The sequence below is a fragment of the Peromyscus leucopus genome, chromosome 10, assembly GCF_004664715.2.
Source record: "Peromyscus leucopus breed LL Stock chromosome 10, UCI_PerLeu_2.1, whole genome shotgun sequence".
NCBI classification, from domain to species: domain Eukaryota; kingdom Metazoa; phylum Chordata; class Mammalia; order Rodentia; family Cricetidae; genus Peromyscus; species Peromyscus leucopus.
In genome coordinates this window covers 92,643,818-92,669,765 of record NC_051071.1, presented here as the reverse complement: position 1 = coordinate 92,669,765, position 25,948 = coordinate 92,643,818, and the positions used below count along the sequence as shown (strand labels likewise).

General features: G+C 42.0%; 1 protein-coding gene across 1 annotated transcript in view; it reads left to right on the top strand.

The window, feature by feature from the left end:
* The window catches only part of Dipk1a (divergent protein kinase domain 1A), a 103,824-nt gene that overhangs the window by 74,991 nt on the left and 2,885 nt on the right, over positions 1-25,948 (top strand). The window contains exons 3-5 of the mRNA XM_028867461.2: positions 8,557-8,691; positions 21,657-21,764; positions 25,479-25,655. Of these exons, the coding sequence (XP_028723294.1) occupies positions 8,557-8,691; positions 21,657-21,764; positions 25,479-25,655 (420 nt within the window). The remainder of the gene's footprint in view (positions 1-8,556; positions 8,692-21,656; positions 21,765-25,478; positions 25,656-25,948) is intronic.

The window sequence follows — 25,948 nt, the reverse complement described above, 5'->3', positions numbered from 1 at the left end:
TTTATTTTGGTTTTGGCGTTCTTTAGAATTTGAGAATTGAGAAGGCAATTTTGGATTAACACCTGTCTTAAAAGTTCCAAAATTAGAGAGGACCATGTTTGCATGGTTTGAAATATTTCAAAACTAAGATTTTGTTTGTTTTGTTAGAGTCTCACTGTATAGCTCTGGTGCCCTAGAACTCTACATGTAGACTAGGCTGGTGTCCAACTCCCAGAGATCCCCCTCCTTCCCAAGGGGTGTGATTAAAGGTGTGTGCTCCTATCCCTTACTAAAAATATTTTATCATTACAAGCTGATTTTCTTGTTGTTTTCTCTATGTAGCCCTGGCTGTCCTGGAACTGGCTCTGTAGACCAGGCTGGCCTTGAACTCAAAGAGATCCGCCTGCCTCTGCCTCTTGAGTGCTAGGATTAAAGGCATGTGCTACCATGCCCAGCTTACAAACTGTTTTTTAAAGATTCATTTTTACTGTTTTTATTACATGTATGTGCCTGTGTGCAGTTGCCCACTAAGGCCAGAAGTGTCTGATCCCATGGAGCTGGAGTTTTAGGCATTTGTCAGCTGCCTGACATCGTTACTGGGAACCAAACTTAGGTCTTCTGCACGAGTAGTATATGCTCTTTTAGCCCTACAGACCAAATTTTTTAGCCTATTCTAAAAATTACTGCCACTATGAACATTTTTTTTTTACAAATGTCAAAATAGATAGATGTGAGTGGTAATCACTCCAAGAACTTTGAAGAGCTGTATATGGGCAGGGTTGTGTTTTTATGCCATGGATTCCTATAACTTAAATAAGGCCCAGTTTAGATTGCTCTGTATTTTCATTATTCTAGTCAAACACAAAGAATTCAGCCTTGGTAGCTCTGAAGATATGCAATGTTGACCTAGGTCAACCTTCCTTTGAGGGTACTTTAAAAGTGAGCTCTGTCTCTTACCTTCTTTGCAATAGTTTTCTAGATATAGCCCTGGCATACTCTACATTTTAGAAGTCCTGAGGAGGTCATTCATGAGGTCTGTTCAGTGTCCACTTAACCTCAGTGTTCCTGGACTTTTGTCAGGCTTCATGCTAAAAATCCAGAGAGCATATTTTAAAATATGCCATTGTCAAAGAAATGAAACTGTAGCTGCTTGTAGACCTGGATTCTGGTGAAAGTAAAATAAGTACATTTGAAAAAACAGTGAATGTTAATTTTTATAAGCTTTTGGGAAAACATAGTAACATTATGTTATCATAAACCTCTTAAAACTGCAAAGCTTTTGACCTAGAACTGTCACTTACTGAAATCTCCTCTGAAGAAATAATCAAATACTCAGACAAAGATTTATATATTTAATAGACTGTAGAGGAGAGCAATTACAGGTCCTGAAGCCAGGTTGCCTCGATTCAAATTCAACGTCTCTTACTTGGAGCCATTATGGTTTGCTTAATCTTTATTTGTTTCTCAGTGTCTCTATCTGTAAAATGAGTAATAGTTCCAACCTTGTAGAGTTCTTGTAAGAGAATAATGGTGGTCCCTCAGTCTCAGTCAGTTACCACAGCAGTTGTGTGTAACACCACCCCCCAAACTCTGTGGCGTACAACAAGCACTTATTCTCCCTCACACATGGACATACAGCAGATATTCTCTGCTGAGCTTGCCTCTAGGACATGGGTATGGTGTCATGTGTTGTTACTCTTTAGAGGTCAGTAAACTACCAGGGATGTGTTTTTCTCTTGGCAAATCTGCTGCACACTGTCTTTGCACTGCATTCACTAACAAACACTAGTCAAAGCACATCACATGCTGAACCAACAACCATGAGGCAGAGGAGAGAATGAATCTTCCAGGCAGTATGAGGTTAGCAGTTTCTTTCTGTAATGATCCAGTGATTTGTAAACATTTGCTTTGCTGGCATATGGTCTCTACAACCACTGGACTCTGCTGTTACAGAATAGAAGCTGCCTTAGTTAACATGTCAGTGAATGGGGTAATGACTGTAATTTATAAAATCATGTTTATAAAAGCAGGTGGCACCTTGGCTAGTAGGCCAGAGTTTTCTAATCTTGACTAACTTATTCTAATGGCTCAGAAATTTTAAGAGGATTAAATAAATTAACATATCTAAAGTGTTTATGGGTTCCAGATGTGAAACAACACTAGCAGATATTGATCATCATTAATGTTGGTTTTATGTGGTGGCGCAATGATATTCAGTAGGCAGTGCTGTTACCTTTTGAGAAAAGCCACGAGGCACGACAAAAACCACTGTCAGAGTTTTATTAGGAGGAGGGAGGGACAGGACAGAATGTGATCAGGCCTGTGGAAGAGAGAGAGAGGCAGAGAGAGAGGCAGGGTTAGAGAGGCAGAGGAAAAGAAGAGGGAGGAGTCTGTGATCTGCTTTTTATGGATTCCCCTGCACATGTGCATATGGGCTTACAGAACTACGCCATGCATGTGAATGGATTATGTAGGATGTAAAGCCCTGGAATGACTAAGCATCTGAACAGCACATGTGTAGTCATGTAGCTGGGAGTGGCCAGGAATTCCAACAATTAATAGTATTGTTTTTGTTACTACAGCAGATATTGGAAAAAATAAATGTCCAATGTACAGATAGGGTCAAATACATTATGTTACACCCATACTTTAAATGGTTATGCATTTATTTATATTTAAATATCATTTAAAAGTAACTAAGAGGAGGGGCTGGCTCTGTGGTGAAGCATATTTGCTGTGCAACCATGAGGACCGGAGTTCTAATCCCTAGAACTCAAGTAAAAACCTGGGCATGAGCCGGGTGGTGGTGGCGCACGCCTTTAATTCCACCACTTGGGAGGCAGAGGCAGGCGGATCTCTGTGAGTTCGAGGCCAGCCTGGGCTACTAAGTGAGTCCCAGGAAAGGCGCAAAGCTACACAGAGAAACCCTGTCTCGAAAAAATCTGGGCATGGTTGCACTCACTCCTGGAACCCCAGCCCTAGGATAGGAGAACAGAGATAAGAGAGTTGTTAGGGATTGCTGGCTCTAGCCAAGCCCCAAGTTCAGTGAGAGACCCTGTCTCAAGGGTCAAGCAGAGCGTGACAGAGCAAGATACTTGGTGTCTTCCTATGGCCTCTGCTTAAGCAGGCACACACACACATGAATTCACGTGCACGCACATTCACAGCATGTATACACTACACACAGAGACACATACACTAAAAAAAAAATCATTTTTTTAATCTAAGAGGAAGGCTGGAAAGATTACTCAGTGGCTAAGAGTGTCTCCTGGTCTTCCAGAGGACCCCAGTTTGTTTCACACTGCTCACATCATCAGAGAGCTTACAATCACTTTCACTCCAGCTCCAAGGAATCCAACACCCTCTTCTGGCATCCAGACTTGTGGGGGGTCCCTGCAGGTGTCATGGGGGAAGCAAACCACAAACCACGTGAAGAGATAAGAGTGAAAACCCGGTGTAGATTGACTTCATAAGCCTGGATCAGACTTCAGGGAGTCCAGTGCCAGGCAGTTCAATGTCAGCATATTTAAACACAGCACAATTTGGGGGAAGGTTTCCAAGCAACAATCAGTCCAATCAGTCCAGTTCCAGGTGCACAAAAAAGCTTGAGGTGTGACTACACAGAGACTCTTTGACACAGTACATGCTTAGAATCTAGTGGGGTCTCTGGCCGAAAACATAGAGGTTAGCAGGCCATAAAGTACTTGTGACATCTACCCTCCCTGCCCTAATGCTGTAGGGAGGGAAGAATCTGGCATAGTCATTCCGGGGAATTAGGGTGAGGTCTGTCCCTTTAGATAGTAAAAAGGTCAAGAGTACATTATCAACCTCTGCTCTCACCTCTCTGGATGGAATGCAGGTATTTGATTTGTATCTCCTCCATTGAGGAGACACCCCTGCATAATTAACATTCCTGGTTCTCCTAGTGCTTGTCCATGAGTATGAGGACCTCTGCGCCCCCAGCACAGACATGCGTGGCACACACTTACACCGACGCCCTCAGTGAGCCGCCCTCCTGGCAGTCGTGCCCATATGTGATTCTGTCCTTCATTTTCTTCTCAGCTGGTCTTGTGTAACCAAAAGAATGCTGCACACATGGTATAGCTTCCACTTGGACGTTTTAGAACACTTGTTTCAGGAAAATCAGCTCTCACGTAAGAATTTTTTTAATCCCAGTACTCTGGAGGCAAAGGCAGGCAGATCTCTTAAGTTTGAGGCCAGCTAGGTCTATATAGTCAGTTCTAGGACAGGTACCTATGTAGACCCTGTCTCAAAAACAAACCACAGTAATGTCAGCAATAGTTTAAAGAAGAAGCAAATTGCTATTTTTTAATCACTCTGGGGTTTGTGGGTTCTGTTTGGCGTTGTTGAGGTGTGTGTACATACGTGTAGGCATTCCCCACCATGCGTGCCCTTTGTGTGGAGGTCATAACATGACTTGTAGGAGGGAGTACATTTTCTCTTTCTGTCATGGGGGTTCTAGGGCTTGAACTCAGGTCAGTGGCAGGCTTGGTGGCAAGCCTCCTTTTCCCACTGAACCATGTCACCAGCCTTGCCTCCCCCCTTCATTTTTCTTTTATTGGATGAGTGTTTTACCCACACACATCTATACACTACTTGTACACAGTGCCTGTGAAGGTCAGAAAACAGTGTTGGCTCCTCAGACAACTGGAGTCACAGATGGTTGTTACCTACCACGTGGGTGCTGGGACTTGAACCTGGGTCATCTGGAGAGCAGCCAGTTCTCTTAACAGGGTCTCATGTCACCCAGGCCCCAAACTTGCTGTATAGCTAGCTGAGTTTATCTTATACTCCTGATCTTACTGCCTTTACCTCCTCAGGGCTAGGACTACAGAGGTGCTGGGGATGGCTATGGGCCTTATGCCCAACCACACCACTGTGTAGTATGGGACTGACAGAGAAAGGCTGTTTATTATGTGCATATTTTCCATCTCCAGTGACTTCTTTTCTTTCTTTCTTTTTTGGGGGGGGGGGAGGGATGGGGTTTCAAGACAGGGTTTCTCTGTGTAGTTTTGGTGCCTGTCTTGGAACTCACTCTGCAGACCAGGCTGGCCTCGAACTCACAGAGATCCACCTGATTCTGCCTCCCAAGCGCCTGGATTAAAGGTGTGTACCACCACCGCCCAGCCTCTAGGACGTAATTTTAAACAGTTAAGCATAAACAAAAATTTCAGACTATATTTCTTAATCAAAGTCTAGATTTCTAGGTAATTGTTATAAATCAGACCACCAGAAATATTTTAGCAAATGCCACGTGGGGAAAATCAGTTTAGTAGAGATGTAATTTGTAGCTATTTCTGTGTTCAGTCATCATTTTAAAACATAAGGCTGCTTATCTGCAGATATTAAGGGATACATAAAGGTCATTGCACTATTTTTATTCATAAGACCCAGTAATTTCTGGAGCATGCTGGATAAAATCGTGTTCTGCTTCTTTGGTCATGATGTCTACAGCAGGTGATGGTCAGCACCCTGCTGGGGACACCATTAGTCTGACTTCCTCTACAGCATGCTTGGCCTTCTGTGTGTGGTAAGCCTTCATGGAATACCTCAGCTCGAACATATGCCAGGGCATGTGGGAAAATATAGCTCATGGAGCCTTCTTTTCACATCATTGAGTATTGTGTCATTCTTCAAATTACCACTTGTCTCACAAGTATTAGAGGTGCTTTGGTGGGTTTGGAGGTTAGTTTGGGGGCAGAGTGCTTGTCTAGCAAACACAGAACCTGGGTCTGGTCCCCAGCATAAACAATTAGAGTGGAGGAGAGGGGTGGGGGGGAGGGGAGCATGCTGGCAGAATGGCTTGGTCAGTGCAGGTACCTGCTGCCAAACTGAGGACCAGCCCTGGACCACCATCCATGCGTGTGGCACTCAAACACACATGCACACTCTTAATGGGGAAAATGTAGAAAAAGGAGAAACTTTGACTTGTCTCACAAATACCATTTTATCTTTGTTTCATTTTGTTTTGTTTTGAGACAGGGTCTCACTATGTAGCCCTAGCTGGTCTAGAACTCTCTATGAAGACCAGGCTAGCCTTGAACTCAGAGATCAGACTACCTCTGCCTCCCATGGACTGGGATTAAATTGTGTTTAATTTATCAATACCGGCCTTCAAATTTAATTTTCTTAATTTTTTTAAAATTAAAATTTTACCATTTTTCCTTTTCTCTTACTTCAGACCCTTCCCATGTACAACCCCCCTCAAATTCATGGCTTCTTTTTCTTTAATTGTACACATATATGTAATATATTCCTAAATATATAACCTGCTCAGTCTGCATGTTATGTGTATGAATATGATTTCAGGATTTACCATGTGGTATTGTGATAACCCATCAATGTAGCTGTTCCTGGGGAAGACTGTTCATCCCACCCAGCATTCCTTAGCTGCCTGTAGGTCTTTCTCTGGAGCTTTCCCTTCAGGGTTAGCACGTCTGTTGGTGTCCTCCCTGTTCAAGTCTTTGTTCTTTGGTGTTTTGTTTTTTTGTTTATTTGGGTTTTTTTACAGTTTTTTTTTAAATTTGAGTCAGAATTCTAAAAAGATTCCTATGTTGTAATCATTTACTGTATATTTGCTTAAATATCTGCTTAACGATTTTTTCTTCTAAGTTTCTCCTTCTCTTGCTCTACCCCTTGTGATTTGTTGAAGAAATTACTTCTGTGTATTGCGATATTTCCCACATCCTGGAGTTTGTCTCAAACTGTCACTTGCTTCAAGTTCGACCTCTGTCTCCACCATTTCCCGTGGACCGGTGGTTGCCGCGAGAGACTTGATCAGACCCAGATCTTGACTTCTTTTCGGCAGGTCAGAGAGAAGGTTGTAGCCAGTGGCAGCATTGTTGGTCTCTTGCACTGTGACTTGAAATAGGTTTTAGCTTATGTTTTTTCAGTATTTGCTCTGTGCACAGCAATGTGCTCATGTTTTGCAGTCATGTGTCTTTAATCTTAGTGGAGTCTAATGCTAGCACATGCCAATTTATAGCTGATGATCAGACTTCCTGTTACGACCAAGTAATCTCAAAGTTTTTTAGACAGACCTCTTGGTTCCATTGTGTTGTATGTGATCTAGCTTTTTTATGAGTCCACCTAGTGCTACATAAAAATATTTTGCGTTAAAAGCTCTCTTATACCATACTTCTTTAATCTCAGAGAGGCAGAGGCAGGCAGATCTTTGTGAATTTGAGGCCAGCTTGGTTTACAGAGTTCCAGGACTATACAGAGAAATCCTGTCTTGAAAAACAAAAACAAACAAACAAAAATCTCTTTTACATTTAGTATTAAAACCCAAAAACCTACCATCTAACTGAATTATTGTGCTCAAGCTTTTGGTACAGGGATTTTCACTGTCTGTGAAAACTCACAAGGACAGATATGTGACAGAGTTTGGTATTTTTCTTTGAACTCACTGTCTTCTGCAGGTGCACCTTGGCTCTCTCATCTCACTCTGCTTTTTTTTTTTTTCCCATGCTCATAGTGCTCACAGTATTCTATTGTTTCCCAAGTGTGAGAAACTGGCTCGGGATTGTAGAAGCAAAACTAGCTTTTCATTGTCTGTGTGCGTCTTTAATTTATTATGCTCAGTTCTCTCTGTAGACCTCAGTTCTACTGTTTATTAAATCAAACCAAAGGAACTCTCGATCTAAAAAGTAAATATCAAGCTATGTTGACCAAGTGCCACATTGGAAGATGAAGCAGCTTGATCTGTGGTGATGTAGAAAGGCACCAATAGCTGCGGCCAGATATCAGAGCAGTGGACACAAAACAACGCAAAGAGGATCCCTGTTGTGTGACTTTACTAGTTGACATGCAAGGAGTAATTTATTCTTTTCTATTCATTTTCCTCTTTTGTTTATTTTTTCTTCTTTTGAGTCAGAATCTTATATAGCCTAGATTGGCAACTCAGTGTAACTAAAGATGACCTTGGACTTCTAATTCTCCTGCTTCCTCATCCCAAGTGCTGGAATTACAGGCATACACTGTACCTGGCTAACTCATTCCTTTTGTTATCATTGTTGTTTTTTGTTTTTCAAGACAGAGTTTCTCTGTATAGTTCTGGCTGTCCTGGAACTTGGTCTGTAGACCAGGGTAGCCTTGAACTCACAGAAATCAGCCTGTCTCTGCCTTCTGAGTGCTGGGATCAAAGGCTTGTACCACCAGCAGCTGGATAAAATATCTTACTGTTACTATGTTTATTCATAAAGCCCTTTAAAATTCTCATATGAAACAGTGTTTGGTCAGTTTCTAATAAAGGGAAGCTGTAGCTCTCATTTCCTGGTCTTGGAGTATCACTATGCTGTGCTGAATAAGTTGCTCTGGTAGTGACATTTGAAGGCATCCTAAAGGGTATTTTGTTCCCTTTTCCTTGGCCATACATGGGAACTTGCTTTTCTCACACCTGTGTTTGGGCTCCTTGAAAATACACTTTGTTCTAGAGTGCCGTATGAAAGCCTGGACTGTACACTGAGCCTCTCTAAGCAAGGAGAGTGCCCGTTCAGGGCCCTGAGTGCTGGCTTGCTGCCGAATGAGTGATTGTCACGTGTCCTTCCCTTGCAGGCTCGTCTCTCATACGTGCGGGTGAAGTATCTTTTCTTTTCCTGGTTGGTGGTTTTTGTGGGAAGCTGGATCATATATGTGCAGTATTCAACCTATACAGAGCTGTGCAGAGGGAAGGACTGTAAGAAGATCATAGTGAGTATTTTAAATTTTTTAGTTTTTTGAAAAACCTCCTGTAACCAACTATAGTTACTACGGAAGGACTGACTAATAAATGTCTTTAACAGTAAAGGCAATTTGATCTAACACTTGTGCTGAACTCCCTAACTCTTTGATAAATTTAGTACTCAATTCTAAATATATAGTACAGGTAAGTCAGTGTATCACTGTGGAAACAACTTCAATGTAAAAAGGGGTTTTGTTTTAGGTTTCAAATATATTTGAAATTTGGGTTATTATATATTAAATTTTTTAAGTGTTTAGGGTATAAGTGTGCTATGTATAGACTTTCTAGAATACTTTTGTTTGTTTTTTGTTTGTTTTTGAGACAAGATTTTTCTGTGTAGCCCTGGCTGTCCTGGAACTCATTCTGTAGACCAGGCTGGCCTTGAACTCAGAGATGTGCATGTCTCTGCCTCTCAGATGCTGGGATTAAAGGCATGTGCTGCCATGCCCATCTTAGAATACATATTTTTAATAAATGGAATCATATCAAACACAAAATTTTATTTAAAGGGTATATATTTATCACTTATTGTTTCTCCTAGTGATTTAATATAGTTTATGTAAATAATTTTATCAATTCAAAATTAATAGCAGTATTTACTAGTTGTAGAGCACTCATATTTTAAATTCTTGAGGTTTTGACTAAGTTAACTCCTTATTTTCTACTAATACCTTTCAATATACATCAAAACACTTATTTCAGAACCATATATTTATTTTTGTTCTTTTTTATGGGACTCTGGCTCAAACCAAGGACCTCAGGCATCCAAGCAGGTGCTTACCTCAAACTGTACCCATCTTATAAAACTGCAAAATTTTTAGAGGTGGGGGAGCGCGTGCGTGCGTGCGTGCGTGCGTGCGTGCGTACACGTGCATGCATGTGTGCATGCTCCTGGGGGTGCAAGCATGTGGCTTTGAATGTCAGAGGATGACTTTGAGTTTTCTCCTTCCTCCATGTTCCTGTTTCTGCGGTTGCTCTATGCTCTGCTGTCTGTCTGAGCTTCTGGCTAATTCTCCTTGTTCTCTCTTAGCTGAGGTAAATGATGAGTGAGCTACTGCATCTGGCATTTCACATGTGTTCTGGGATTGAACTGAACTTACTTTGCATTTGGCTCCTGAGGAATAAAACTTGAGGTAGTTTTCTGGCCTCCAGAAAATACCATCAGAGTTATTTGCTAAGCACTTTTACCCACTCTTTACCCATCTTGCTGGCCCCATCATACAACTATATTTTTAATAATAATGGCTTGCGACTGCTGAGCATGATGGAGACTGAGGCAGGAGGATCATAAGTTCAATGCAAGACTGGGATACATGATGAGAAACCATCTCAAAAGAAGAGGAAGAGAAGAAAAGGAAGAAGGAGAAAGAGGAGGAGGACTAATTCTTAAGATTCCAGTAGTTATAAGTCATTAAAGGTTCTGTAATAAGTAGATGTCACTTTACCCAGGCCAGTTGCCTTGGTGTGTGTATACAACAGGAACAGTATATATTGCTCTTACAGAGCTAGTAGTTGAACAGAGATGAAAATAAGTAAATGTAGTGAAATAAGTTATCAGGCTGGGAGATGGCTCAGTGGGTAAAGTTCTTGAGTTTGGATCCACAACACCAATATAGACAGCCATGCACAGAGATGCAGGCCTACAATCTCAGTCAGGGAGGCAGAGAAAGGACTCCGGTGCTCAGTGGCCAGTCAGTCTAGCTAATCCATGAGATCAAATAAGGGAGGGAGTGATAGGAGAAGACATCGAATATCACTCATGGTCTCCGTATGCAGGCATACCCGTATGCAGGCATACCCACACTTTTAAGTCTAAAGTACATCATTTTCTTACAGATTTTTTTAATGTAGTTACTTTGCATTTGGCTCCTGAGGAATAAAACTTGTAGTTTTCTGGCCTCCAAAAGTATGCACCTGCGCGCACACACACACAGAACTCTGGAGCTAGGATGACCTTGCAAATGTCCATCCAGCCCTTTAACCCTGTTACTGGCCAGTTTGTGGACATAGAGTTCCACCCTCACAAAGAGGTGTGGAGTGAGCAAGGTCTCACTCTAGCTGAAAGCAGGTCCTAGAACAGAGAAGTTACTACTTCTACTCCAGCAGCTATATGGTTAACTGCTCAAGTACTGAAGGAGTTTCGTGTGGCTCACTATGGGATCATCTGCAGTATATTTAAATTTGCTGTTGGTAATTACATTAAATGTAAATGGACCAGGTATTTTCAATACAAAGTTTGTCGGATGTATTCTAAAAATCAAAAATCTAAAGTTCAGTGTAGTAGCACTAACCTGTAATTGGAGCACTTAGAAGGATCAATGTAGAGTGTGTAGCAAATTCAAGGGCAGCCTGAGATACAGAGTGAGACCCTGCCTCAAAACAACAAAAAACAAATAACTGTTATTTGAGAGACATATCTTAAATGTTTTAAAAGTTGAAAGTTAAAAAAAAGAAGAAGAAGAAGCAGCCAGTCAGTTGTGGCACATGCCTTTAATCCCAGCATTTGGAAGGCAGAGAGAGGCAGGCAGATATCTTTGAGTTTGAGGCCAGCCTGAACTACTAAGTGAGTTCCAGGACAGCTAGGACTGTTACACAGAGAAACTCTTTCTCAAAAAATAAAAATAAGAAAAGAAAAAACTATTCATGCAGATATTAAAATTCTAACAATGTATATGTAGAAAAAAATCTGAACCAGGCCCTCACTGCCTTAAAATGTAATACATTTTAGATTTGTCCTCCAGTGTTTTAGTTGTACAGTATTTGCCTAAGGAGTTGCCTGGTTTTTCAAAATTTTCAGCAGTGTATACACCTTATTCTGTCCTGGTCATTCATTCTTATTTTGAAATGTGGCATCTAAGAGGATTGTCTCTCTCTTGTATATTACTACAACTGCTGTTCTTTTACTTAAGTAGACTGAACTGAGCCTGGGATGGATGAGACTCTGTTTCAAACATAAACAAACAAAACCCATAGGGTGGGCTGTGAGGAAGGGCAGGCTGGAATTCAGGTGTGGACTGAAAATGCTGTCCACAGGCAGAACTTCCTCATCATAGAAGGTGCAGAATTGCTTTTAAGTCCCTTCATTTGACTGAATCAGGAACACTTTACTTAGATAGAACAATAAGGTCAAATGATGACGGACTTACCTACAGCTAACCTTCACAGTAACACCAAGACTGCGTTAATAGCTAGCAGCTGTAGACTGGCCAAACTGACCAAAAAAAAACCACCATAGTCAGGTATGGTGGCACCCCTGTAATCTCAGGACTCAATACTGGGGCAAGATGATTTCAAATGTGAACTAGCCTGAGGTACAGTAAGGCCCTATTTTAAAAGTGGAGTTTAGGTAGGGAGGGGGATAACTCAGTAGGGAAAGTACTATCCATGTAGGCCTAAGAATCTGAGTTCAGAGGGCTGGAGAGATGGCTCAGAGGTTAAGAGCAATGCTTGTTCTTCCAAAGATTCTGAGTTCAATTCCCAGCAACCACATTGTGGCTCACAACCATCTGTAATGAGATCTGGTGCCCTCTTCTGGCTTGCATGGATATGTGCAAGACAGAAGACTCTATCCATAATAAATAAATAAATCTTAAAAAAAAAAAAAAAAAAAAAGAATCTGAGTTCAGGACTGGAGAGATGGCTCAAAGGTCAAGAGCACCAACTGCTCTTCCAGAGGACCCTGGTTCAGTTCCCAGCACCCACATGGCAGCTCACAACTGTCTATAACTCCAGTTCCTGGAGACTCAACACCCATGGCAAAACAACAATATACATGAAATAAATTAATTAAGAAAAAAAAAGAATCTGAGTTCAATCTCTGGGACTCATGGAAAGATGGGAGGGGAGAATTAAATTCACAGTTATCTTCTGACCTTCACACAATTGCCATGGTGCTCATGCACCTACCCCCCTCTCAAATAACAAATAAAATATATTTTAAAAAGCATTTGGAGAGTGAAGGCAGAAGAATAGAAAGTCTATCTACTTGGCTCCATAGTGAGTTTGAGGCCAGCCTAGGCTACATGAGATCCTGTCTCAAGTACCAAAGTTCAGCAACAAAAGACCATCACATCAGGTTAAGATGACTTAGTTTGTACTACAAATAGTTGTACTATAAAAATCTAAAGAAAGAAGGCTTTGCGGACAAAGAGACCATTGTAGGTAGAATGGTAAAGAAAAGCTTATAGAGAAGGTAGTACCTCTTGGGAGGCAGAGGCAGTGGATGTCTGTGAGCTGAAGGTCAGACTGGTTTATATAGCAAGTTCCAGGACAGCCAGGGCTGCATAGTAATACCCATCAGAACAAAACTTCCCAGAGCCTTACAGAATAGGAAGGATCTGGAGTCACAGTAGGGAAGCCACTTCTAAAAAATGAGAGCAACCACTAACCCTGGTCAGAAGGAGCCTCTCCTTCTCCAGTTAGGCTCCCTGTCCACTAATATTAATTCTAATTCCCTAACTGCTTTATATTTCAGTCAATCCTGTTTGGTGCCCAACCATACAGAAATCTTGTGTAACTGGACTCTGTAGGCAGGATTTCCTAGACATTCCCTGTTTCATTAGCTGGAGCAGAAGTACTTCTCTTCTGTGCATTTCTCAGGACCACAGAGTTCCATCCTGAGTCCTCTGATGGGAGTTCAGGGTCCTGTCTGGAGTTCTTGAAGTGTGCCCCTGGCACACTTTAGTGGGCCTCTGTGAGGTGTTTTTGTTGTTGTTGTTTTGTTTTTGTGTTTTGTTTGTTTGTTTGTTTTTGAGACAGGGTTTCTCTGTGAAGCTTTGGAGCCTTTCCTGGAACTCACTCAGTAGACCAGGCTGGGCTCGAACTCACAGAGATCTGCCTGTGTCTGCCTCCCAAGTGCTGGGACTAAAGGCGTGCACCACCACTGCCTGGCTCCAAACATACCTTTTAAACAGAAGCACTAAATGATAGCAGGGACTCTAAATTTAATCAGTCTCTTTTGAGATTCAATTCCCAAGGATAATGGTTTGTTACTTAAAACAATAATCATAAGGTATACTAAATTGAGGCCATTAGGAGCCATATTCTTATTTAGACAGTAATGCATAACAGTATTTCATTTAGCTTTGCCTTGCTTGGGCATCTTTAATGTGTGAGAGGAAGTCAGTAGAGTTAAAAATGGAAAAGCTCAAGACAGAGGACTGGAAGTGGTGAAGACTGGCAATACTTAGACAGAGGCTAGAGAAAAAAACCTAGCTCTGCTTTCTGTGTCTGTGTGTCCTTGTGTTTCCTGTGTGTGTCTGTCTCTCTATCTGTGTGTGTGTGTGTGTGTGTGTGTGTGTGTGTGTGCGCCATTTATCTGTGTCTGTGGGGGTGGTTGGTATCTATGTATCTGTATTTGTGTATATGTGTGCCCATATGTGTCTGTGTCTTGTGTGTATATGTCCCTATGTGTGCAACATGAAAGTGACATCTGAAGTACATTTTTAGAACATAGATTTTTGAAACTATTTAAAAGCCAAGGACTATACATATGTTTCTTGTTAGTGCCCCCTTGTGGTCCAGTCTGTAGTTTAGGCCAGGAATCCCTGAAGCCAAGTGGTTTTTATAAAAAGAAAGGTAAATAGTGCCCTCTTCTGGTACTATGAGATATGTGCAAGCAAAGGCAAAATATGCTGTTTATTAGAATAGTAATTAGTCTTAGGACTTTGAATTATTTAAAAATTATCTAATAACTTGGTTATTTTGATGTACAGCTGAACACTTTTGTAGATATTACTTAGAGTGGTTGTAGTTTTATGAAGCCAACTGCTTTTTCACACTGTGTGTGGGACTTTGCCTTTGATTTATGATAGGAAACCACAAGCTGAAGAGCCTGTTCTCTGTGACTGCCCCTTTGATGCAGGACTGGCTTGAGGCCCGTGCTCACAAGAAATCTGATTCTTACAGCTGAATACTGGACTAGTCGCTGCTTAGTGATTTACTAATGAGAGACTTCGTACTAAGAAAACAAAAAGGAACTTAGATAATATGGGAAACTAATAAATTTTTCTTAGTGATTTTTTAAAAAGGGAATACAACTATATTGTCCATTCTCAGCTGTTCACTTGAACTCCTCAGGGAACAGCTGGGACTGCAGGGACACCCCTGCCTTTGACTCCCATGGAATTTTAAAGTCAAAATTACTACATTCTGTATGTTGGAAACTAAACAAACATTTGCTGAGTACTTCCAGGACTGTGCAGTGCACTCCAAGGGCAGGGGTTCTTCAGAGACGCCCGAGACAGTTTGTACCTTTAAGTTATCTTATGTTCCAGTAGACAAGATAGCCAGGCTGCAAATGATGTTTGGTTTGGGGAAGCAAGTAAAAAGGGGAGGTAGGACATAGGCCCAGGAGCATGTGGCGATTATTCATTTGGAAAGGGAAGTGTTCAGAAAGGGCAATATTTTAAACCGAGTGACCTTGGGATTGGAGAATTGAAGGTCAGGACAGCGGGAGGAGGCAGCCGTCAGTCCTGCCCCAGAAGTTCTCCGTGATAGAATTTGCTGTGCCTGGGGAAAGCACAGCACGTGTTCCTCAGGTACTTCCGTCTGTATTTGAGGATGACGTCAGGTATGGCACACAGCCCTGAAAGACAACTTGAGACTTGTGGCTCCATCTCGGGTGGCTTGTGTGGAGGGAGGGAGGGAGGTGACCAGAGACCTTCTGTGGAGACTCGAGGAGGGGCGTCTGACTGAGTCAGCCTTAACCCTGCTGTGTCAGTCCCAGTCAGTTGTCAGCCTAGACTTTACCTTGCTGGTTAAAAGCACAGGCTCTGGAGGCTGACTGTTCCAGGCTCCATTTTCCATGACCCCAAACAAAACTTTGTGGCAACAGACAGAGGATCTCCTCGACCTGTTTTCTTTGGAGCAAAAGAAAGAGTTTTGGTACTGATACAGTTTTTGTTGGGTATGCAGTATTGGGAATGACTCCTCATACATGCTAGGCAAACACTTCACTATTGGTTCAGGTCTGTGTGTGTCTTCCTTTTTTTCATTAACTTCTTAGGGTAGTTTCTTAGTTACCTTTTTATTGATATGATAAGACACACTTATCACATGACCAAGCAATTTATAGACAAGTTTATTGGAGTTTATGGTTTCAGAGGGTGAGTCCATGACTTCGTATTGGAAGCATGGCATTAGGAAGGCAGGCATGGTGCTGGAGCAGTAGCTGAAACATTACAGTCTTATCCTTGAGTAACTGGAAATGGCATGGGCTTTGAGATGTCAAAGCCACCCCCCCACCCCCCAGTGACATACCTCTTCCAACACAGACACACTTCCTAATCTTTCCCAAACAGTTCAATCAGCCGGAGACCAAGTATTCAAACGTGTGCATCTGTGTGGCTAGGTAGCATACAAAGTAATAGGTTTCTCGTGGCATCTTCATACAAATGTATCATATACTATGTGCTAATTCTTTCCCCTCATTACTTCCTTGTGCTTACTCCTTCAGCAATGCCCTTTCCCCCGCCAGTTCTGATTCATTATTGAAAACATTCATTAGTAGCAGGTTGATCATGCCTATAGCCCCAGCACTTGGGAGGCCAATCAGGAGGATTGCCCCATGTTCAAGCCTGGATTACGGAGTGGGAACCTGTCTAGGACAGATTTTCTTAAATGGTTTATTAATTTTGTTCAGCTTTGCTGCTTTTTGTGGCATTGTTTTTGTTACTTATATTTTTCTAAAAAAATTGTTCAAATATATTGACGTAAAGTCATTTGTATTTTTCACTACTGCTACCCAGCGCTTCCCTGTTCAGGCTTATTCTTCCTCCTCTCCTGTGTTCATGGTCATCTTGCTAAGGCTTCTTTATTTAAGTTTTTAAAGATGGAGCTTTGGATAATCCTGGGTTTTCCTGTACTTGTTATTTCTTTGCTCCTGAACCTCTGCATCTTGAGGAATTTACTCTGCTGCCATTAGTGCTGGGGTTTTGTAGCCTCTTTAGACTTAACGTAGTTTAAGCCTAAAGTTTGAGCATCTTTTTTTGTTTGTTTGTTTGTTTTGGTTTGGTTTTTTTTTGTTTGTTTGTTTTGTTTTGTTTTTTGGTTTTTCGAGACAGGGTTTCTCTGCGTAGCTTTACACCTTTCCTGGAGCTCACTTGATAGCCCAGGCTGGCCTTGAACTCACAGAGATCCGCCTGGCTCTGCCTCCGGAGTGGTGGAATTAAAGGCGTGCGCCACCACCGCCCGGCAAGTTTGAGCATCTTTAATGCTTAAGTTTAGTTTCATGTTTTTTCAGCCTTGCATTTAAAGCTGTAAATTCCCCTCTAAGAGATGCTACTTGTATCCTACAAGTTTTAATTTTGTTCCATTCTGAATATTTTGCATTTTCATTTTGAATTCTACCTCAAACCAAATTATTCAGGAATGTGCCTTGAAGTTTCCTTTTAGATTTCTTCTTCCTCCTTCCTCCCTCCTCTCCTTTTCTCCTTCCTTTTCCTCTTCCTCTTCATTTTCCCCCTTCTCTTTAAAAGTAGGGTCTCATTCTAGTCCGAGCTGGCCTAGAAGTCACCTTGTAGCCCAAGTTGCTGTGATGAACTCTTACTCCGAATGCCCATCTTCCTTTACTTCTCTCTACATAGCCTTTCAGTAAATTTTATTTTCATCTCTTTTTAAATATTTATTTATTCATTTACTTACTTATTTTTGAATTGGGTTATATTTGAACTATGGGTCTGTTTTGTTGAAACAGGGTTTCTCTGTATAATAGTCCTGGCTATCCTGGAACTCATTTTATAGACCAGGCTGGTCTTGAACTCACAGAGATCCACCTGCCTCTGCCTCCCAAGAACTGGGATTAAAAACGTGTGCGGCCACACTTGGTGAACTATGGTCTTTAATGACTTTTGTTTTCCCTCCAGTATATTTATTCATTTGTGGTGAGAGAATATGTGGTCTACATGGTTTAAATCCCTCTGTAGACTGTTCCTGAGGAGGCTTCCTTCACTTTATACTGTGAGGCCTCAGAGTTCCCACACCTTTGTGTCTGCATCAGGAAGAAGTGTGCCAGTGAGATGGTTGGCTATCTCCTGCCAAGCAGATACCCATGCAGATGTCTGCATTTCCTAAGAAATCTCCAGAGGTTGACCAAACCAAAGAAGGGTATTGAATGTCACTCCACCTCCATGGCCTCCCAAACTTGAGGCAGGGACTAGATTGCATTACTCCTTCTAGGAAGGTAGAACTCCACATTCTTAATTACAGCTAGAGCCAAAGGAGAAAGCAGGACACAGCCAAAGGCTTATCTCAAAATCTTCTGCTGTTGGTATCTAAAGGTAACATATCCAGGTACTAGCACTTTGCTCTGCACGTGGGAAGGGCTCTCAAGCTCTTTTAGGACCATCCTTGTCTCCACAGCAAAGTGCACCAAATGCTGGTGGTAGTGAGAGCAGGTATCAGGAACCTGGAGCATTCCCAGTAGACACAGGACTGGTTGAGAGCTAGACTGCTCTGTTGGGATCCTGGCTTTTAAAAGTTCCTTAACTGACATTTCTGTTTCCTTAGCTTTACAGTGGAAGTGGTAATAGGTTCTGTGTCACATAATTTGTCACGATAAAGATGCTGTGTGGTCCTGGGGCAGTGCTTGCCGCGCAGCGGACACAGGCCTGGCGGTGCTCCATGAACAGCTCCTGGTTTGTTGCCATGGCTGTTTTCATCCCAGACCTGCTTTTCAACTGGCTGCCACGGTCCGTTTTCCCATTCATCCCTTTATTGGCTGAAATTTATCCTTAATAACTTCAAGAGACACTAGTGAGAACTCTCTTTTGTGAAACTTAAATGTTCAGAAATATTTGATGCCTTTTCGGCTGTGAGCCTAACCTTTGATGGCTGAGCCATCAATCCAGCACTGATGCTTTTTACTTGGAAGAAAATTTGTGTAAAGTAAGGTTAGGTATCACGCAGCACTTATTGAAGTTCCAGTCAACCTGTAGTTACCATACTGTTCAGTCTTCACAATGATGCCATGAATCAAACACTGTTGATATCAGCTTTTACAAAGAACCAAGACACAAGCAAATCATACTACCTTTTCCAAAGCTTCCAGCATTGCCCTACTGCTGTCCACCCCTAAAGTAGCCTGGGAGACACTTGACCCCATTCCGACTCCTTCCCCGTGAAGGAGCTTTGATCTTTTTGCACAAGTCCTCAAAGGATTGATTGATGCTTTATTTATATGTTTATTTCTTTACTTACTCATTTATATCCGTAGTCTGAATTATTCTTTTTTTTTCTGTTTGTTTTGTTTTTTTGTTTTGAGACAGGGTTTCTCTGTGTAGCTCTGGCTGTCCTGGAACTCACTCTGTAGACCTGGCCTCAAACTCAGAGATCCGCCTGCCTCTGCCTCCTAAGTGGCTGGGATTAAAGGTGTGCACCACCACCACTGCCTGGCCCTATATGAAGCTTTTGAAATCCACTTAAAGTATGTTTCCCACTTTCCCACTGTTTCCTGTTCTCCCTCGTGTAGTATGTTCTTGTCACGTTTGTGTCAAGGCGGGTGATAGTGCACCCAAGAACAGCTGAGAGGAAGGAGAGTTCTTGTGATTCGCTGCTTCAGAGGCTGTGGTCCATGCCTGTCGAGATCCACTGCTTTGGGCCTGGCAGGAGGTAGAACATCATGTTGGCGGAGCCTGTGGTGAAGGAGGCTTCATAGTTGCCAAAGAAGCAAAGAGTGGGAGAGAAGGAAGGGCAGAGAGCAAAACATACCCTTCAAAGTCTCTGCCCGGTGGCCTGTGTCCTCCAGCTCAGCTTTTCGTTGTTTGTTTGTTTGTTTATTTTTATTTCATGTGCATTGGCATTTTGCCTGCATATACATGTCTGTGTGAGGGTGTTGGATCCCCTGGAACTGGCATTACAGACAGCTGTGAGTTGCCATGTGGGTGCTGGGAATTGAACCCTTGTCCTCTGAAAGAGCAGCCAGTGCTCTTAACCACTGAGCCATCTCTCCAGTCCCCAGCTCAGCTTTACCATCTGACATTTCCACCACCTTCCAGTGGCCACCAGCTGGATACCATGCTTCCAGCTCATGAGCCTTTGGGGGTGATCCAGATGCAAACTCTGACACGTGGACATGCTTTTATCTCCTATGTCATCTACAGATTTATCTGTAATTCCTTTTCATTGTTTTCAGTCCTATTCCATTTTCCCCAGTTTTCTCAATATAGCTCCCATAAGTCTTTCTGTATTTTCTCTCTTATTTATCCTTCTGCATTACCTTTTACAATGTGCCTCTTTTTTTTAATGGGTAGGTATGTATGCCTGCTTGTCTGTATGTATACCGTGTACATGCAGTAGAAGCTAGAGAGGATGTCAGATCCCCATGGTTGGTGTTAGTCATGGCTTGAGTCACCATGTGGTCCTGGGAACTGAACCCAGGTCCTCTGTAAGAGCAGCAAGTGCTCTTAACCACTGACCCATCTCTTAACCACTCTCCAGTCTCTACAATGTGGCTTTTTTTTTTCTATGTTTTTGTTCCTTTCCTTTCCAAGTTCCATTACCGTATTTTACATTTCCTTCTGTTGTTCCATTGTTTCTGATGCTTTGAGGTCTTATTTAAGGGACATCAGTAAATCCTTTGAATTCATAGCACTATTTCTGCTCTGCCTCTTCACAGCAATGTTCTGGATATTTCTTTATTTGACATTTGCTTTTTGTATTCTTTCATAAACAACTGAGCAGTAAAACGAAGTAGAAGTGAAGCTGTGTGTGCATATTCATGTGTGCGTTATATATGAAAAAGAGAGAAAAGGTGAGGCCAAGAGACAGCTTGGCTACCCTGTGTGTCTCCAGCAGCTGCAGGGCTGCCTATGACAGCCCCTCCCAACTCTAGTCCACCAACTGCTTGCTTCTAACAGAGACAACAGTTTAAGGATTTTGCCATTCAGCCTTGCATTGAAGAAGCCAAATGGAATTCTGGACATTCCAACATCTTGTATCCCTTAAACCTTGCAGACCACGGTGATGGTTTTGCTCCTTAGCCGAATTCCTGTATGGTGCCCTCCCAACTTTGATGCCTAGCAGGAGTTTAATCTCAGCTACTTCTGGCCTCTGACATAATCTTTGACTTTAGGAGGTCATCTTCATTTATTGTGCTTAGGGTTACATTCATGTATTTTTGTTTGTTTTGAGGCAGGGCCTTGCTGTAGCCCAGGCTGTCCTCAGACTCAGGGTCCTCCTGCCTTTGTCCCGTGAGTGCTGGGAATACAGGCACATACCACCAACCAGCTTTGAATATGATTTTGTCAAAGATAGAGTAGATGCTTCTTTTTCTCATTTTCTTTCTTGTTTTCGTGTGACCTCAAGGATGTCAAATTATTAAGGTAATACTATTTTGTTTTTTTTTAACTTTTAAATTTGGTTAAAAATCAGAACTTTTTTAAAAAATATAGTACTTCTCTTCTTGGATAGAGTAGAAACCATACTGCTTCAGACCATGTTGAGTGGGAAAAATACTGCCAAAATCTGTGTGCACTCCAGTAGCATGCAGCATGCTTCTCACAGAGCTGGTAAATAACAGCACCTGGGTTCAAATCCTGGTAGGTCTGTCTAAATCCAAAACCTGAGTTCCTTTCATGAGATTGATATCTCTCTCTCTCTCTCTCTCTCTCTCTCTCTCTCTCTCTCTCTCTCTCTCTCTCTCTCCCCCCCCTCCCCCTCCTCTGTGTGTGTGTGTCTTTTTCTCTTTTTTTTTTCTTTTGAGACAGGTTTCTCTGTGTAGCCCTGGCTGTCTGGAACTCATTCTGTAGGCCAGGCTGGCCTGGAACTCAGAGATCCTCCTGCCTCTGCCTCCCAAGTAAGTGCTAGGATTAAAGGTGTGCAACATTACCTTCTGGCTTGAGAACTTTCTCTTAAAGACTGTAACTATTAATTACTCAGAACCTTCCGATATTTCTACCTATGAACACTTACTGCTTTTTTATTTCCTGGTCTCCAGTGTGATAAATACAAGACAGGAGTTATTGACGGGCCTGCATGCAACAGCCTCTGCGTCACAGAAACTCTGTACTTGGGAAAATGTCTGTCCACCAAGCCCAGCAACCAGGTATGGACAGTAAATAAATACTCCAGAACGTCAGTAGCTCCAGCCACCACCACCATCATGAATTACTGTTTTGCTACAGTCTTGTGTAGCCAGACTGGCCTCTGACTCTGTGGCTGTAGCTTTTCTTAGTCATTCTGTCTCCATCTTCTGAGAACTGTCCCTACCATCGTGTACCCTGTACCTGACCAGTAAACTCAAAATTTCCCTTAAACCAAAAGCATTATTAAGAAATTCTTGAAGCTCCAGGTGTTGGTGGTGCGAGCCTTTGTAGCAGGAATCTTAACAGGTCTTATTAATAAAAACAAATCCAGGCTGGATATTGGGGTGAATACTGGAAGATCAGAGAGACAGAACAAGCTACAGCTACCTCACCTCGCCAATTCCTCAGCTGATCCTGTTTCCTCAGACTGGATGCCTCTCAGCTGAACTGTGCTGCTCTAAGCCTAAAAGCTTAACCAGGCCAAAAGCTTCTAGTTTCTGGTCTTCACGCCTTATATACCTTTCTGCTTTCTGCCATCACTCCCTGGGATTAAAGGCGTGAATTGCCATACCTGGCTGTTTCCAGGGTGGCCTTGAATTTACAGAGATCCAGAGGGATTTCTGCCTCTGGAATGCTAGGATTAAAGGCGTGTGCTACCACTGCCTAACCTCTATGTTTAATATTGTGGCTGTTCTGTTCTGTGACCCCAGATAAGTTTATTAGGGTGCACAATATTTTGGTGAACACAATATCACCACAAGCCTTTAATCCCAGCACTAGGAAGGCAGAGGTAGGCGGATACAGAGTCCCAGGACAGGCAGGACTCCACAGAGAAACCCTGTCTTGGAAAGAACAAATTCTAGGTCAGATAGGACTATATAGCAAAATCCTGTCTTAAAAAACAAAACATCTCCTCAAAAACATACACAACTAAATATTCTTGAATCAAAGCTTGAGGAATTTTATGTATTTCCATTTGTATAGTTTGATACATTCATTCAGTAGGTATTTATTAAGGAAGGCATGGTGGTGCTTGTCTGTGATCCAAGTACTTGAGGGCTGGACTACCTAGAAAGACCCTGACACAAATGAAATAAAACAAAGACTTCTCAGTTCCCTTCCCCAGCATCTTAGACACCATTTGAGCTATGAGGAGTGTGATGGTGATGAAGACAAGTGGGATGACTTTCCTTAAGCACCTTGCATTACCCAGAAGGGTGGGAGACAAACAGCTCATAGATAAACAAATAATAAATACATAAATAATAAAATCATTATAAATATAGTATGTCCTATCTGGGAAAACACAAGGTGACGTAGCAAAGGAGGTGGAGACGGGTGTCCTTGGGAGTTGGTACTCAGTGCTGGGGATGTGGCTCAGTCGTTAGAGTGAGCATTTGCCTACCCTGCACAAGGCCCTGGGTTCTGTCCATAGCACTGCAAATTCCTGTAATCTTAACTCTCAAGTAGGTAGAGCCAGGAGGGTAAGATTACCTTTGTCTACATAGCCAGTTTGAGGCAGCTTGGGATTCATGAGATCTTGTCTCAAAAATAAATAAATAAATCACTATAAATCAAGTTGGTATTCAGGAAAGATTTTTTTTTCAGGGAAGCTTTTTAAAGATAATGTTTGGGCTGGTGAGATGGCTCAGTGGTTAAGAGCACTGACTGCTCTTCCAGAGGTCCTAAGTTCAATTCCCAGCAACCACATGGTGGCTCACAACCATCTGTAATGAGATCTGGTGCCCTCTTTTGGCCTGCATGGACACATGCAGGCAGAACACTGCATATATAATAAAAAAAAAAAACCAAAGACTCTTAAAAAAATAAAAAGATAATGTTTGAGCTCATACTTCAAGAGGAATTAAATTGTAGGCATAGGAGAATGAGCTTAATCACAAGTAAACCACAAATAACTGATAAATACGATGTAGAAAAACTTCTACTCACTTATCATCAAAGCAATATAAAGAAAAAAAATAAGATTATGGCAGTTTTCCTGGATGAGGTTCAGGACAAGTGACTGCCTGTCAGGCTTCAGTCTTGAGGTTCGGCTTTTTTGCAGTCCCGTGAGGAAGGACTTCCACCTGGTGTAACTGAAAGTCCATCTGTTTAGTGTTCCTACTATGATTTGGTATATTGTGATGTGCCATTCTTTATTGGCACAAAAAAAAAAAAAAAAAAAAAAAAAAACCCTGATCGATCAGTTGTTGCCTCCTGGAGTGCTGCAAATGGTGGTCGGTTATTTGTAGGAATAATATGCAGAATTATTCTTTGTTAGCACTTGCCCTCAAGCTGGAGTAACTCAGAGCAAGGCTTTATAAAATGGAATAATCCAAGGGTAGTCACAGCCTGAGCTGCTGTTCCATAAACTCAGCTCTCCAGGGCAGATCTCTTCTGTCCACCTTATAGTGACATCCACAGCCAGAGTCCCAAAGCCACAGCTGCTTTAGTGAAGAAAACTTCAGGGGCCCTCTGTTAAAATCATATTCAACTCCAAGGGTATAATGTCCTGGGGGTGAATATTCCCATCTGTGCCGGGTGTGTTGGAGCACACCTTTAATTCCAGCGTATGGGAAGCAGAGGCAGGCAGATCTCCGTGAGTTCAAGGCTGGGAATTCAAAGTACTAGGCTGCTAGTACTATGTAGCATGTTCCAGGACAGCCAGAGCTACATAAAGAAAAACCCTGTATCAAAAATCAAACTACAGGTCGGGTGTGGTGGTGAACGCCTTTAATCCCAGCACTAGGGAAGCAAAGGCAGGGGATCTCTGAGCTTGGTCCACAGAGCGAGTTCCAGTAAATTCAGGGCTTCACAGAGAATCCCTATCTTAAAAGGGAAGATAAAACAACAAAAAATACCAAAAAAAAAAAAAAAAAAAAAAAAAAAAATCCCATCCCAAATGGAGGAATGAGGGGAAAGACGAGATTGGACATTATCAAGGTTAAGTCCTACAGCTGCTTCTCTGGCATTCAGACACACTGACATGCAGGCTCCTGAGGGCTCCAGCAGACCCACCCACCTGGAGTCACTGGTGGAAGACCACTTGTTAGACTGCCTGTAAGACCCTCAGCACACATTCCTTGTTCTTCGCTGATGTCTTCTTTGAGTTTCCATTGCAATTGACTTTACTCCAAGCTTACCACACCATTTAGGGAGCTGTTGCAGGAACTTAGCCTTGCATAAATGTAGTAAATACTATATAATGTTAATTTGATACATACCCACTTAATGTCCATTATTTGCCACCAGCCTAAACAGCTTAGGGAGACCCTAAATCTTAGCTGCACATTTTTTGTGCATTATACAAAAGTACAAAATCTCCTCCCAAACTAGGGACCAAAGAAATAGAACATAGTGGACCTTACTTTTGTATCCTTCTAATTCTACTTTCCAAAAACTGTATTTAGGTATGTATTATGTTCATCTTTTAAGTCGTTTAAAGAAAAGGCTTTGGGAATATTTCAGATTTGCATTTAGAAATGAAGTCAGGAGCTGGGTATGCTGTCGTGTACATAGTATTCAGGCGATTGAGGCCAGAGGATTTGAGTTTGAGGCCAGCCTGGGCTACACAGTGAGAGTCTCAAAAAGGTAAAAATACAGTCACAGATCTAGCTGAGTGGTTCAGTGCATGTTTATGTTTTGTAGAGAAGGGGGCCCTGAACAAAATGCAGCTATATGCTCTGTACAGTCTCCTCTCATATGACACTAACTTGCCATTCTTTTTCACAAAGATGTATTTAGGAATTTGGGATAATCTCCCAGGTGTTGTGAAATGTCAAATGGAACAAGCTCTTCATCTTGATTTTGGAACTGAATTGGAGCCAAGAAAAGAAATAGTGCTGTTTGATAAACCAACCAGGGGAACTACTGTACAGAAATTCAAAGAAATGGTCTACAGTCTCTTTAAGGTGAGTGTGTCTAGTCCTATACCTCCAGTATGAAGCTGCATTCTTACAGAGGAACCCACAGGCCCGTCTTCTGTCATTGTATTGTTGACATTCTTTTACTTCCATTAGAGACTCCATCCTGAAGAAATGATTCCATAGAAAGGGGGAAAAAAATTGAAGGATGTTAACCTTTATATTTATAATAGGTATAAATAGAATTGAGGGACACTAGATTGCTGCCCATTTTGACATTCATGATAACCAGAGCCAGCACATGGCTTATACCTGTAATCTGAGCTACTTGGGAGACTAAG